This window comes from Meriones unguiculatus, chromosome 2, assembly GCF_030254825.1.
Source record: "Meriones unguiculatus strain TT.TT164.6M chromosome 2, Bangor_MerUng_6.1, whole genome shotgun sequence".
NCBI lineage: Eukaryota > Metazoa > Chordata > Mammalia > Rodentia > Muridae > Meriones > Meriones unguiculatus.
In genome coordinates, this window is record NC_083350.1 from 33,893,518 (window position 1) to 33,908,326 (window position 14,809).

Genomic DNA, 14,809 nt, shown 5'->3' on the forward strand with positions numbered 1-14,809 from the left:
ACCCTTAGGGGGAAAGCAGTAACAAAAGCCTTTCACTGCAGACAAATGTTAAGTGTCTGTGCAGACTTTTCCTGTTTTTAATTTTATTACTGCAAGAATGGAGGGTTTGTTGTTTCTTTCATGTTTCCTTTCAAGCAATTTTAATTATACATTTGTGCTACATCAGGGACTCTGGAACGCAGTGATTTCAGCCTATTGCCTCTGAAGCTAAAATGCAGTAACCTTCTGGCAATACAGATACATTCCTGCACTGTAAATATAGCTGACATGCTAAAGAATTTTAAGCAGCTGCAGAGGTCTCTGACACCACACACAGTGCCCCAGAGAGCAGAGGATGAGAAAGCCGGCTCTGTCTGCCCTCTCCTCCATGCCCCACCCCTCTTTCCCGAAGGGATGTGCTCATAAAGAAGCCTTTCCGATTGTTCTGTCTTGTGCAATTTTTGACCGAATGCCTAATTACCACTGATTCTCGTCGCAATGAGATTCTTCATACTCAGTGGTTATAAACACCCCCCACCCCCATGGCGGCGTCACGAAGGAATCAAGCATGATTTGAGGCAATTCTTGCGATTCTTCCTAGCTTTCCCTCCCACCCCCCAGCTAGACTATTGCTACAATAGAGGAGGTGGAATTTACAGTGAGTAAATTCAGCTGTCACCTAACGAAGAGCAGCAGCGACCATATGGGGAACAATTTTAAAATCGCCTTTTGAGATTTTTGAGAGAAAATTTTCCTTGCCCCAATCGTGGAGTCCCAACCATTCAGATATTTTATCTTCTGCTTAAAGGTTCCCCCGATGAAAAGAGCCTTGTGGCTTTGTGAGGTTCCCAAAATGGCAGATAGTACAAGAGAGCCAGCCACCCAGTAAAGCCTTGGAAGAATGGTCTCTGAGGGTGGAGGGGTAGGCAGTAAAAGAAACAAAGGCTCACTGGAATGTTTCATTTATTTACCCAACTCTTGCGTCTATCTCAGAATCCCGCTTCTTTACAAATATGCTTTAAGGAAGTGAGGGGTTTTTTTGTTGTTGTTATTTTGTTTTTTGTTTTGTTTTTAAGTGGGACTTGTCCTTTGGAGAATGAACCGGGTGTTAGATGTTTCTCAGTGACATTTGGCATATTAAGCACACTTAAGTTTAGTAATTCACAGATGTGGTGCTGAATTAAAGCGTCTGTCTGCAGAGCAACAGCAGAGGAAAAGCAGGACGGCTGGAAGGAAACGCGTGTGTCGGTTTCTGAGTTCTCTTCTAATCCTCTGTAGCAAACGCTTACCAAAGTGGACTGAAGATAACCCCAAGAGCAAATGTATTGTGCACATTTATTTTCTTAGGGGAGCTATTTTAAGAGCCGCTGAGACGAGACCAAGCAGTGAAACCGAGACCATTCTGAGGCTGATAGCTGCCTAAGAGGGGAGGGCCCAAAAGAAGAAATCTCAGCTGTCCCAAGACCCCACTTTTTCCTCTATGCCTATTTTTACATATCTGCAAATGTTTTCTTTTCCTCTTAATAATAAAAAAAAAAGTTCCCATTGTTTTATATTGTTGAATTGGAAACCAGATTCCTTTCAGTCGTCCTCTGGCTGAAGCACTGGTAACTCAGGCTTGGTTTATGTTGGCTGTCTGCCAAACGAAAGCAATTATGTGTAATAATAGAAAAATTAAGAGGTGAATGTTACTGTTTTACAGCAGGACATGGCAAAAACCATTTCCTTCTGTCAGCAATATCTTGATCACACCCTCACACACTCTCACCCTTTGTATCACATTCGTGAGTGAACAAATACGTGCGCGCGCGCGCACACACACACACACACACACACACACACAGACACGTTTCCTGTGGGTTTTAACTTGAGGTCACTGAAACCAGAAAGAGGAAGGATGCAAACCACAGCTTTTGAAAGCCAAGTGAGAATAGAACTTTGCTGGTAAAAATAATAACAATAAATGAAGTGGAAATAAAGTCATTTCAACATAGGTGTTGAATGTGCCCTCACTCACGCTCCCCCCCTCCCTTACAGGTGTCCTAGTGGTCAATGTCACGTGGAGGAACAAAACATATGTGGGGACCCTACTAGACTGCACCAAGCACGACTGGGCCCCTCCCAGGTAGGTGCCTTTTCTTTCGTGCTCCTTCCTCTGTTTTCCCCGTCCCGTTTCTGCAAGAAAAACTGTAGAAAGAAATTAATCTATAAAACTCTTCCTGTAATTGAAACCAGGCAAGGGAGAAATGAGCCATTCAGGCCCGAGCCAGTAAAACACAGATGCTAACTTTCTTTTCTATCGGATTTCTTGTCCTCTCACTCCCTTCTCTCCTTTGTTTTCTTCTCCTTCCTCCTTCCTCCTCCTCCTCCTCCTCCTCCTCCCTCCTCCTCCTCCTCCTCCTCCTCTTCTTGTTCTTCTTCTTCTTCTTCTTCTTCTTCTTCTTCTTCTTGTTCTTCTTCTTCTTCTTCTTCTTCTTCTTCTTCTTCTTCTTCTTCTTCTTCTTCTTCTTCCTCTTCCTCCTCCTCTTCTTCTTGTTCTTGTTCTTGTTCTTCTTCTTCTTCTTCTTCTTCTTCTTCTTCTTCTTCTTCTAATAGTAATAATAATAATAATGGGGAATTTGAACTGATTGAAAGCCAGCTCTTTGAGCTCTCTGGGTGATTCTCTGTGGGTGAATATAATCCACTGGGTAGCCTGGTCTTGGGCTCATGTAGCAATGCAAAAATAGAATGCCATTCCTTTGGTTGCACCCCGCCCTCAAGCTGCCACAGCGGTGGTGGCTGCTCTTGGCTACCTTGTGTCCCTGTAATCAGACCTGCCGCTCTTGGAATGCTCATTATGACGCCCATTACTTGCTTCCCTAGGTTTTGTGAATCACCGACAAGTGACCTGGAGATGCGCGGGGGCCGTGGCAGAGGGAAGAGAGCGAGGTCTGCCGCAGCTGCCCCTGGCTCCGAGGTCAGCTTCACAGAGTCCAGAGGGCTGCCAAGCAAGAACAGAGGCGGGGCCAATGGGAAAGGGAGGCGTGGCAGCCTCAATGCCAGTGGACGAAGGACACCCCCAAACTGTGCTGCGGAGGACATAAAAGCCAGCCCTTCCTCTACCAACAAAAGAAAGAGCAAGCCTCCAATGGAGCTGGATCTGAACTCAAGCTCTGAGGACAGTAAACCCGGGAAACGAGCCCGCACAAATTCCAGAAGCACCCCTACGACCCCTCAGGGGAAACCAGAGACTACTTTCTTGGACCAAGGCTGCTCCTCTCCAGTGTTAATTGATTGCCCGCACCCAAACTGCAACAAAAAGTACAAGCACATAAATGGCCTGAGGTACCACCAAGCCCATGCACACTTAGACCCAGAAAACAAGCTGGAGTTCGAGCCTGACAGCGAGGACAAGATATCAGACTGTGAGGAAGCCTTGAGTAACGTGGCCCTCGAGTGTGGTGAGCCAAGTACAGGCGTGTCAGCGTACGACCAGATGAAGGCTCCTGCATCCCCCGGTGCTGGGAACCCCCCTGGGACACCCAAGGGAAAGAGAGAGCTCATGAGCAATGGGCCCGGTTCTATGATCGGTTCGAAAACTGGGAAGAATTCCGGCAAAAAGAAGGGCCTGAACAGCGAACTGAACAACCTTCCAGTCATCTCCAACATGGCAGCCACCTTAGACATTTGTTCCGCAGCAGACAGCAGTCTAGCTGCCGAAATGCCCAAACTGGAAGCGGAAGGACTGATTGACAAGAAAAGTTTGGGGGATAAAGAAAAGGGCAAAAAAGCAAACAATTGCAAAATGGACAAAAACCTCTCTAAGCTGAAGGGCGCCCGACCGATTGCCCCTGCCCCAGCCCCTACGCCCCCACAGCTGATCGCGATACCAACTGCAGCCTTCACATCCACCACCACGGGGACCATACCTGGACTGCCCTCCCTCACAACCACTGTGGTCCAGGCTACACCAAAGAGCCCTCCTTTGAAACCTATTCAACCAAAGCCCACAATCATGGGGGAGCCCATCACCGTGAACCCAGCTTTGGTGTCACTCAAAGACAAAAAGAAAAAGGAGAAGCGAAAGCTAAAGGACAAGGAAGGAAAAGAGGCTGGAGGTCCCAAGATGGATGCTAAACTCGGGAAGCTGGAGGATGCCAAGGTGGCTGGCAAGGATTTGTCTGGGCATTTTTTAAAGGACCATCTCGGTAAGAGTGAAGGGCTGGCTAACGGATTGTCAGAGTCTCAGGAGAGCCGCATGGCCAGCATCAAAGCCGAGGCCGATAAGGTTTACACGTTCACGGACAATGCTCCCAGCCCTTCCATTGGGAGTGCCTCGCGGATGGAATGCAGCACCCTGGTGAATGGGCAGGCACCCATGGCACCCCTGCACGTGTTGACACAGAATGGGGCTGAGGGTTCAGCGGCCAAGACCAACAGCCCAGCCTATTCAGACATCTCAGATGCTGCTGATGATGGTGGTTCTGACAGCAGGTCGGAGGGCATGAGGTCAAAGGCCAGTTCCCCATCAGATATCATTTCTAATAAAGACGGTGTTGTGAAAGGGCATTCTTCAACTTCAGCACAATCATCTCAGCTGAAAGAGTCCCATTCTCCCTATTACCATGGCTACGAGCCTTATTATTCTCCAAGTTACATGCACCCTGGACAGGTTGGTGCCCCCACATCTGGGAGCGGTGGAAGCACGCAGGGCATGAAGATCAAGAAGGAGTCAGAGGAAGATGCAGAGAAGAAAGACAAGGCAGAGCAGTTAGAGGCTAAAAAAGTGGACCACAATTCCACGTCACTACAGCCCCAGCATCAGTCAGTCATCACACAAAGACACCCTGCGCTGGCTCAGTCACTTTATTATGGCCAGTATGCCTATGGGCTATATATGGACCAGAAATCTCTGATGGCCACGAGCCCTGCCTACAGACAGCAGTATGAGAAGTACTATGAGGACCAGAGGCTGGCGGAGCAGAAAATAGCCCAGAGTGGGAGAGGAGACTGTGAGAGAAAGGCTGAACTCCCCTTGAAAGAACTGGGCAAGGAAGACAATAAACAGAAAAACATGCCATCGGCCACAATCTCAAAAGCTCCCTCTACCCCGGAGCCTAACAAAAATCATTCTAAACTAGGGCCATCAGTGCCTAATAAAACTGAGGAGACAGGTAAATCACAGCTTCTCCCCAGTCACCAGCAGCAGCTTCAGGCCGACAGCTTCAAAGCTAAGCAGATGGAAAACCACCAGCTTATTAAGGAGGCTGTAGAAATGAAGTCTGTCATGGACTCTATGAAGCAGACAGGTGTAGACCCAACCTCGAGATTTAAACAAGTAAGATTGTGGAGTGTGGCCCCAACAGACAGGGAGCAGTCCGAGTTGTGCACATGTCTTGGGCTTGATCTTGCTAGACATCTTACACCCTGGGAGGAAACCATCATCAGGGGGTTTTCCTCTTCTCTTGAAAAATATCCTTAAAGGTCCTCGGGAGTTCCTGTACAACTCTAAAAATGTACATTACTCACTGTTTACCTGTCACGGTGTGTAGCTGAAGGAACTCTGGGCATGTGCCCACAGATGTCTGGTACCTAAGTCTAACTCTTATGAGGCCTCTTGATTTCTTCATGAGAGAAAGGTGAAGGCATTCCACCTCAGGGTCTCTGAAGTCCCACAAACTCTGAGATTTCATATCATGTCTCTAAAACACTTGTTCTTTTTATATGCCAAATTTCTGTTCAGTGCCTTCTAAGAGTTTTCAACCCGGGTCGCTGAGTTCCCCCTTCCCATTCAGCATTTAAGGAAGCCTGAGCATCAGATATCTCTCACAAAGGGTCTGAGATGCCTGGATTTCTGTTCTACGTTCTGCTTAGAACCCAAAGTAGAACTCTTGTGCTGTGGGCTTACAAGGAGCCAGAAGTTCCTACAGCCAGGCTGGGAACACGTGAAGAGCAGTCACCATGAAACCAGACACATGCTGGTCATGGCCCCCTGACTCACTGCCGCCCTGGGAGCTCTAATTCTGGTATTCCCCAGCCCCAGCACCCCAACTCGACTCCCTGTGCTTGCCCCTAGTGAGTCAGAACAAGAGTTCCTACTGCTCTGTACACAAACGGCCAAAGCTGGGGCCAAGGGCCAAGTCCAAATTCTCATTCAAGACATGAGCCCCTGGGTGGGTTTACGCCGTGAATGTGCCAAGACCTTAAGGGCATTTGGATCCTCTGTTCCATGCCCTCTGTAGCTCTAAATCAGGCTGTTGTTTCCCAGGGTTGCAGCAGATCAAGACAATTTAGAAGGGTTTGTGGATGGGTTTGTTTTCTAATAAGTAAATCATAATACGTGCCATTCATTTGATATTTTTGGTTTTGATTAAGATGTTAGCATATTAATGAGAAGCAACCCAGCCTAGTGAACCTCAGCTGTAGTTAATGGAAAAGAAAAAAAAATGTGATAGGAAACTAAGAGGCTTTTTTTTTCCTCATAATTGATGTTAATAACTGTAGTAATTACTTAAAATTTCTACTCTTACCTTGAGGTAGGGTTTTTGAAATCCGCTTTACCTGTGTGAGATAGTAAAACAAAGATTGAATTAAATATCTCCGAGGATGTTATCCAAGGCTCTTTAACTCAGTGACCTTGATATTGTCTGAAGTTTAAAAGCATTGGTTTAGCCTGTGGTACGAGGATTGTTGATAAAGCCTACTGCAGACATTATTACTTTATCAGAGTAGGCGTAACAGCACATGCTAACTTAGAATGAAATAGCAGTCAGCAGTGCTGTCATGTACATTAATGGATTTGCTTTGTAAACAAGTTCTAAGACAGATCTTTATCTTCAAACCAGGATCCAGATTCAAGGACGTGGCATCATTACGTATACCAGCCCAAGTACCTAGATCCACAAAAGCCAGAAGAACTTGACAGAGAAAAGAAACTAAAAGAGGACAGTCCAAGGAAGACTCCTAACAAAGAGAGTGGCATGCCCAGCCTTCCTGTGTCATTAACAAACATCAAAGAGGAGCCCAAGGAGGCCAAGCGTCCTGATTCGCAATCAGTGGAAGAAAGCAAGCTGAAGAGTGATGATCGAAAGACTCCGGTGAACTGGAAGGACTCTCGGGGGACAAGAGTGGCTGTGTCCTCACCCATGAGTCAGCATCAGTCGTACATTCAGTACTTGCATGCTTATCCTTACCCACAGATGTATGACCCCAGCCACCCTGCATACCGGGCTGTTTCTCCCGTCTTAATGCACAGTTACCCTGGTACGTGTTGCGGGTTCTAACTACATTGGAGGGAAGAGGCTGTGTACAATGATAGCTATTAACAACTGAAGATAAATTAGAAGCTTTGAGAATGACATATGTTTTACTTGTTTCTAATGCTCCTTAAAGTCCCAAAGATGAAACTGATTTAATGTGAGATTTTTATATTTTGTAATGAAATGTCTAAGAGTCCTCAGGCTCTAGCTTCCACAGTTCCTGATGGCTTACTGTAGACGTTTAGACTGACAGATACTTTATTGCCTGTGGAAATATTCTAAGCACTTACTGTCATAATCATTATAGTTACTGTTTCTTTCACTTAAGCGGACACGTAAATGGATGAAGTAGCTGTAAGCTCAATTCTGTTTATATCCTCCGTTCATCAGGATGAATTAACCAAAGAAGAAAATCAGAGAACCTAGACACAGATAAACAATGATGTAGCCCGTTCTTAATGTAACCCCTTATTTTAAGATGTCTGACTTGTACCCAAAATTCACGTAATCCAGACGATTTTTCTGTTTTTAAGATGTAGCCTGTAACGTGATGTGACATTTGTTGTTTATCTGCAGGGGCCTATCTCTCTCCAGGATTTCATTATCCTGTTTATGGGAAGATGTCTGGGAGAGAAGAGGCAGAGAAAGTCAATACCAGCCCCAGCATCAACACAAAAACAGCCAGTGAAGCCAAAGCCCTGGACCTGCTCCAACATCACGCCAACCAATACCGCAGCAAGTCCCCTGCTGTAAGCCTCCTTTTGTTGGTAGTTAAAAGGCCATGTTTGGGGAGGGGGAAAGAGGACAAGCAACAGAACAGCCTTTAAAGAGAAATGGTTTAGGAACCCAGCTGGGAATTCAGGATGCTGTTCTATTCCGATACATAAAGAATGGAATGTTGAAATATAAGATGTGTTTGGTCACACAGGAGGGGGAAAAATGTCATTCAAGCCTTTGTGTGAGTGGGTAGCTTTTTGTTGCAAAAATATGGTGTTCTTTGCTTACCCAGGAGGAGATGTGTAAGGGAGAAATTTAAATTTATATTGACTTTTGGTGTAAAATGTTTGTTGTTAATACATTAGGAAAGAAAGTACCCAAAGTTTAGTTTATACCATCCTTGTTACTAAGCAGTTCAGAGGCCACAGACCCTTGACCTCTTTGACAAATTGAGCTCTTGGAAAATGTGTTCTTAAGGATGGGTTTTGCAGCTCAGGGATAGAGCACTTGCCTCTCATGTGCCAGGATAACATCTCTAGCTGGAAAACAACAACAGAGAGACAAATTCAAAACAACAGGGAAACCTAAAAAATGTTTCCCTCAGAAACAATTTTGAAAAAGAAATCAGAGTTGTTTTTTTTTTTTTTAATACAAATTGAAATACTTGCTTCCTTTCAAGACAGCAGTGACAAATGTATTCCACAATTACGTGACAGTGGTTGATGGGAAAAGGAGCCCAAGCTAGACAGTCTCTGTAGCTTCTCGTGTGTATAAGCCTGTTACATGAATAACAGTGACCAGTGCCCAGACACATGTCACCCTGTCCCCTGAGCTAGCCTAACCACAGAACACACTGAGTTTCAGATCCTTCTGTTGACCTGGGTGTTCACATGGCCCATATTCATAGTCAAGAAGTTCACGTGGATAAATGCTGAGGGTCCGTGACAAGCAATAACTATTAATGTTATTCAGAAATAAATTTGAGTCTTGTGCAATGTGGGGCTCACATGAAGCCTTGGTCACATGGCTAAGGCATAAAGGCTACATCTGCTGCCCACTGGCCTCATCACATTATCCTCTCCCTGTCATTCCACATAAGTAATAATAATATATATATATATATATATAGTCTTTGTAAAAGACACTCTCATATATATATATATATATATATATATATATATATATATATATATAGTCTTTGTAAAAGACACTCTCCTAGCCAAATGGCAACTTCTAGTCCAAAATACTGTTTATAAAGAGACCAAAGAAAAGCAATGACTTCTGGTTAGAAAAAAAAAGGGGTAGGTAAGGTGATTAAAATAGACTGTCTGTAGTGGGAACACAACCACTACAGAGAAACTAGAAAAAGCCATCCATGCACGATCCAATCCCTTTTCTGTAATTCCTCCTTTTAGCACACACACAGACTTTGTTCCAGTGAGAGGGCCCGGAGCAAAAAAGGGAAGCTAGGTTCTAAAAGGGACAACAGTATTTGAGACACACAAATCCTTAGCCCTCTCTGGTGTGGACCAGCTAGAATTTGTGATGACCTCTCAGAAACAAAGACTCTGGGTTGTGGGCAGGACAGTGGTTTCCTGTGGGGTCCACCTATCCTGAATATGCAGGGAATTGGTTCCTGAACCTCTTGGAAGTACAAAATCTAAAAGTACCCACCAGTCCCTTTTATAAAACAATGGCACAGTATTTGCCTAGAAATATATTCTTCCTTGTCTTTTCAGCCATCCCTGGGGTACCTCCAACAAGGAAAGCGCTATGTTAAAGTCTCTGTACTGCACTGTTTAAGGAGTAATGGCAATTAAACAATTCTTAGTACTTGTAGGATGCCAGTTTTCTTCCTAACCGTTTTGATCCAGGCTAGCTAAATCACAGAAGTGGAGCTCATGAATACAGTCAGAAAGGAAAAGTATAAAGCAATTGCAATATGTGTGCAGCATAAACAAATATATAATTGTGTGAATTTGGCTGTGTATTTTTGCAGGAACACAATGAATACTTCTTGTTTTTGCTCATTTAGACAGGGTTTCCTCTGTGTAGCTCTGGTTTTCCTTTGTAGACCAGGCTTGCCTCGAGCTCAGAGATTCACCTACCTCTGCCTATGGAGTTGTAGGACTAAAGGTGTGAGCCACTGTGCCTGATTACAATAATTACTTTTTTAAAAAAGCCTGAGATAAATTCCCTCCACGAGGTAGAAATAAAAGTATAATTAAGAAACTTAACCTTGGGGCTAGAGAGATGGCTCAGTGGTTAAGAGCACTGGCTGCTTTTCCAGAGGACCCGGGTTCAATTCTCAGCACCCACATGGCAGCTCACAACTGTGGGTAGCTAGAGATCCAGGGAACCTGACACCCTCACACAGACATATATGCAGGCAAAACCACTAATGAGTAAAAAATAACGAAAATAAATAAATTGTTTAAAAAAAGAAAAAAGCAACTAACCTTAAAAATAGTCTCAATAACTCCTTTTAAAAACTTCACACGTAAAAAACTGTTTCTGAAAGACACCAATTGGTTTCTAAACAGCAATCTTGAGTAGTGAATCTTGAGAAAAGTTTTAGCAAATATTTGCAGAAAACATTGGTGCTATTTAGCCTACTTTGGGACAATCTCTACTTTTAGCCTAGTTCTTTCAAAACAAATCCATGCCTTTTAGAGCTATCATCCATTGGTATAGGGTTTTAAGTCTCTGTAGCTACTCCGTGACCTGAAGCGGGCAGGTGTGTTTGTATGCCAGCATATTACAGGAGGGCATTTCTCTTTTCAGCCGGTGGAGAAGGCTTCCACAGAGCGGGAACGCGAGGCGGAGCGGGACCGGGATCGCCATTCCCCCTTCGGCCAGCGGCACCTGCACACACACCACCACACCCATGTTGGCATGGGCTACCCTCTCATCCCCGGTCAATATGACCCTTTTCAAGGTCAGCATCTCCTCACATTAGTGCCATTCTGTTTTGGCAAACAGTTGCTCTGACTGCCTGTCACTATTTTAAAATGAAAATACTGAACCTGGACTAGCACTAGCTGTAGGGAAGATTCCTAACACTTATTTCTTAGTATTCCTGTAAGACACAGCTAAGTCTGTTTGTATTCCGAGGAGGCATGCAGTGGCTACCACTTCGTAATTGTCACTGGGAGATGTTATCTCACCGACGGAGGGTGGCAGCCGGTGTCTGGGGCACCAAATATAACAGTGAGAGGTGGCTTTGGTGAAATCCTTTATTCTGATATCTCCAGTTCGTTTAAATTGCCTTTTTCTCCATGCAAGTAAGCAGCACGATCAGGTCTAACACCCCATAACCCAGCTAAGGTATAGTTCTCGTCCTTTCACTGTTGTGATACTTTCGCTAAAGATGAGGACAGCGCATTCACAATGTACTAGGCAGTCTTACCTGTCCCAGCTGCATTACCTCATAAGGGGTAGGGAGCTGTCTTTATTTTGTCACAGTTCTGAAAGTCGTGGCTGGAGAGCCTGGTTTGGGTTATTCTGGGCCATTTCTGGTGAGGACTTTCTTGGCGGGGGAGAGGGGGGAGGGGGAGGCTCCTACTATTTATTTCTTCACAAGGCATGGCAAGAAAGAGAGGCTTTTGGAATCTATTGCTATAAGAATATTAAGCCTGTCAGATCGTATATGGCCCTCAGGACCTCATTTTATCTTAATTATCTCTGTATAAGCTCTTGAGTCCAAATGCAATCAAATTGGGAATTTGGACCTCAATATGGGACCTTTACGGCATGGGTAGCAATTTGGCTACAGCAAGGGCAAAACAGTTGGCAAGACAATGCAGGAAATGCTTCCAAATGTAGGAAATGTAAAGAACTGGACTTTTATTCATTTGTTAATTGATGTTAAAAGAAAGTGAAGAGATAGATGATAAGATGGATGGATAGATAGATAGATAGATAGATAGATAGACAGACAATTAATAGATCTCCTAGATAACCAAGTTTGAGGAAAGCATGGGAAATAAGTTCTGTTTCTAAAACATTCCAGATGTAGAGGGGTATATGTAAGCAGAATAAGTATACTGTCATTTTTTTTTAATGTTGCTGTAATGTTTCAAATTATCTCTGGAAAAAAAAAATTACCCAAATAAAAATCATGGATGCAGAGAATCTTCCCTGACTGCTTTGTTTACTATGTTTTCCTCAGGACCATTTTATTTCTCTCCCTTTTTCTTTCTTGTATAAGAGTCCAGAAATATCTGAGGCTGGCCTTGAACTCTACCTCAGGAATTACTGGCAGGCACTCCCATGCCTATTTCCCTGAACCATTTTCTATAGAATTCAAAAGCTTCTTTCTTGGGGCTGTTCAGGTCTCTGCTCCGTCTGTTTTATAAATTGAGACTATTTTTCTAAGTCTATTGAGACTTAGAAAAGTGTAGGGCTTTTTTTTTTTTTACTGATTGGTTTATGCCATGTACACAGGATTCACCATGTTTAAGTCACTGGAGAAATTGTTACAGTGATAAAAGCCATTATAAAAGTTGTCTAAGTAGATTAGCAGGTTGCTTCTGTAAATCACTGTGACTTCTTCCTGTTAGCCAGGATCCGTTGTTCCTCTTGAGCCACCTATTCAGGAATGTGTGGAAATAAGTGTCATGCAGGGCCAGTGAGATGGAAGGCTGTATCCTCCAAATAGCTATTGAGAAAGCCGCCAAGGATTCCATAATGGAATAGGGAGTGGTTTGTAGTCTTTTCTTGCCACATGAAACACTGCTACTGGTTCTGTGCCCTTTAAGGACGGGCCTATGTCCACTCTTACCTTTACCAATGTCATGGAGACCCTGTGCTTTCCTCCCATTAGGCTTGACCTCCGCCGCCCTCGTTGCCTCTCAGCAGGTGGCTGCCCAGGCGTCTGCATCAGGAATGTTTCCTGCACAGAGAAGGTAAATAATCTCTACCCCAAGAATAAGTTTTTGGCAGAGATGTGCTAATGGTGGCAAGGAAGAAAATATAGGCCTTCTAGATGAAAAACTTGGTGCCTTGTGTTTGATTTTACTGCAATGAATGAACATGTTCTGGCGGGATATTTCACATACGACTTAGACTCCTTGAGCTCCCTTCTATAAATGCAATGTTCATCTGTAAGGAGGGGAATAATTTTTTTTTTTTTCATCTTGATGAGGGTAATGTCCTTAGATTAAGAACAGGTCAATCATACAACTTTGTTAACAGTGTTTATTGGGTTGGGGTTGGAGCTCAGTAGTTTGGCACTTGACCAGATTGCCCAAGGTCCTGGGTTCTGTTCTCAGCACTACACAGTAAAAACACCAGGACACAAATCTCTTCACTTTATTGTACTTAAAAATAAAGTTGCAAATGGAAAACTGGGTTATCATAATACTGAAGGTGACATTTGTTCCCTTGTAGTTTAAGTTACCCTGCAAGCTCTCCTAAGAAGGCAAATAAATAAATAAATAAATAAATAAATAGATTAGCAACATAAAATTAACCCTCTCTGAAAATGTAGCTCAGTACTTTGTGTTTCATTTCCCTGAGAACTGCACAAATGAGCTAGAACCACCTATAAAAGAAACGTTTCGGTGTTGCTGTCTTTACGTTTTCCTGTCGAGTGTTGACAGAACCTGATGCTGAGGTGTGCTCTTCTTTTGCAGAGAATAACAGAATCGGAAGTGTCCGGTGTCATGTGACTGGATCACATGGGGAAGCGCTTTATATAGACATCAGTTCCATGGTGTTAATTTGAAATGCCTTAATGGCAGGCAAAAACCAGTCATTTCATTTTGTAAATTACAGATTTTATCACAGAGTAACAAATGTTGCTGTAATTAAACTTCTGTTTTATATATATATACGTATACATATCTGTATATATACATATATATATATACATATATATATATATATTCTTTACTTTTTGTAACAGTAACCAGGCTCGCACACACAGGGTCTGCTGCCAAGTTGCAAACCACTCAGTAAAGGAAATAAAAAAATGTATTTGTCATGTTGAAAGTGTTAGCCACAACAGGCTGCTTACATCCTCTTCCTTTTAAATTGTAAATAAATAATGTTCTGTATCAGTGTGCCTGAACCTTGCATATCCTTCATCTCTCTCCCAAAAACCCCTCAGAAAGGCGAACTGTGATGATGACACTTGGTACAATTTAGATGTCTCATTGGTGGCTCCTGTTAAAGACGCATCAGTGTAAAATGTTCCCGTAGTCACTGTTTGTACTTGTTTATTGTGGAAATAAATACTTTTGGAAGGCATGGGGTTGCCAGAACCACAAAAAACTGTGTTGTATATATAATGTAAAAATTAGGATGGGGAAATAATGAGCATCCGTAAATAATGAGGTGTCAGTTTTTGATAATCTTGAATGGCAGATAACCCAATAGCCTGCATACCAGAGACATCTGTGACCGCTCTATTACTTGAATAGCCCTGCAGTCTTTTTTTTTTTTCTTTAATGTTTACAATTATCCAATTTTAGAGGAGAAGGATTTTAACGCCATTGCCTGGTTACTTGTTTTATGCTGTAATTAGTTTATTTTATGTAAAATGTATATTGAATGCTTTCATTTTTTTATACCTGCCTTAAATAATTTGGCAATCAGAATTAAAAAGGTTTTGTTTTGTTTTTTTTTTTTTACATAATGGTTTCTTGTGTGTCTGGTGTTACTTCTCGTTGGCTGGGAGTGAGTCTGACTTCCAGAGATCTTCTCCATACTATGAGTACACAGATACTAACTTCATACATATGTTACCCCTGGTATAACAAGCAAACATTATGTTGAGTTCTATGAATGTGTACATAATTCCCAGACAATTACTCTGTACATAGACACACAGCACCCCCAAATTGGTAGATAAAGGTGAAAGAGTAGGCTAA

General features: G+C 43.2%; 1 protein-coding gene across 2 annotated transcripts in view; it reads left to right on the forward strand.

The window, feature by feature from the left end:
* Znf608 (zinc finger protein 608) overlaps nucleotides 1-14,574 on the forward strand; it is a 108,781-nt gene extending 94,207 nt beyond the window's left edge. For both annotated transcript variants that reach the window (XM_021638866.2, XM_021638865.2), the window contains exons 4-10: nucleotides 2,017-2,104; nucleotides 2,842-5,296; nucleotides 6,804-7,221; nucleotides 7,794-7,966; nucleotides 10,719-10,872; nucleotides 12,760-12,841; nucleotides 13,571-14,574. In XM_021638866.2, the coding sequence (XP_021494541.1) occupies nucleotides 2,017-2,104; nucleotides 2,842-5,296; nucleotides 6,804-7,221; nucleotides 7,794-7,966; nucleotides 10,719-10,872; nucleotides 12,760-12,841; nucleotides 13,571-13,577 (3,377 nt within the window). In that variant the 3' untranslated portion in view covers nucleotides 13,578-14,574. The remainder of the gene's footprint in view (nucleotides 1-2,016; nucleotides 2,105-2,841; nucleotides 5,297-6,803; nucleotides 7,222-7,793; nucleotides 7,967-10,718; nucleotides 10,873-12,759; nucleotides 12,842-13,570) is intronic.
* Nucleotides 14,575-14,809: the final 235 nt, after the last annotated feature.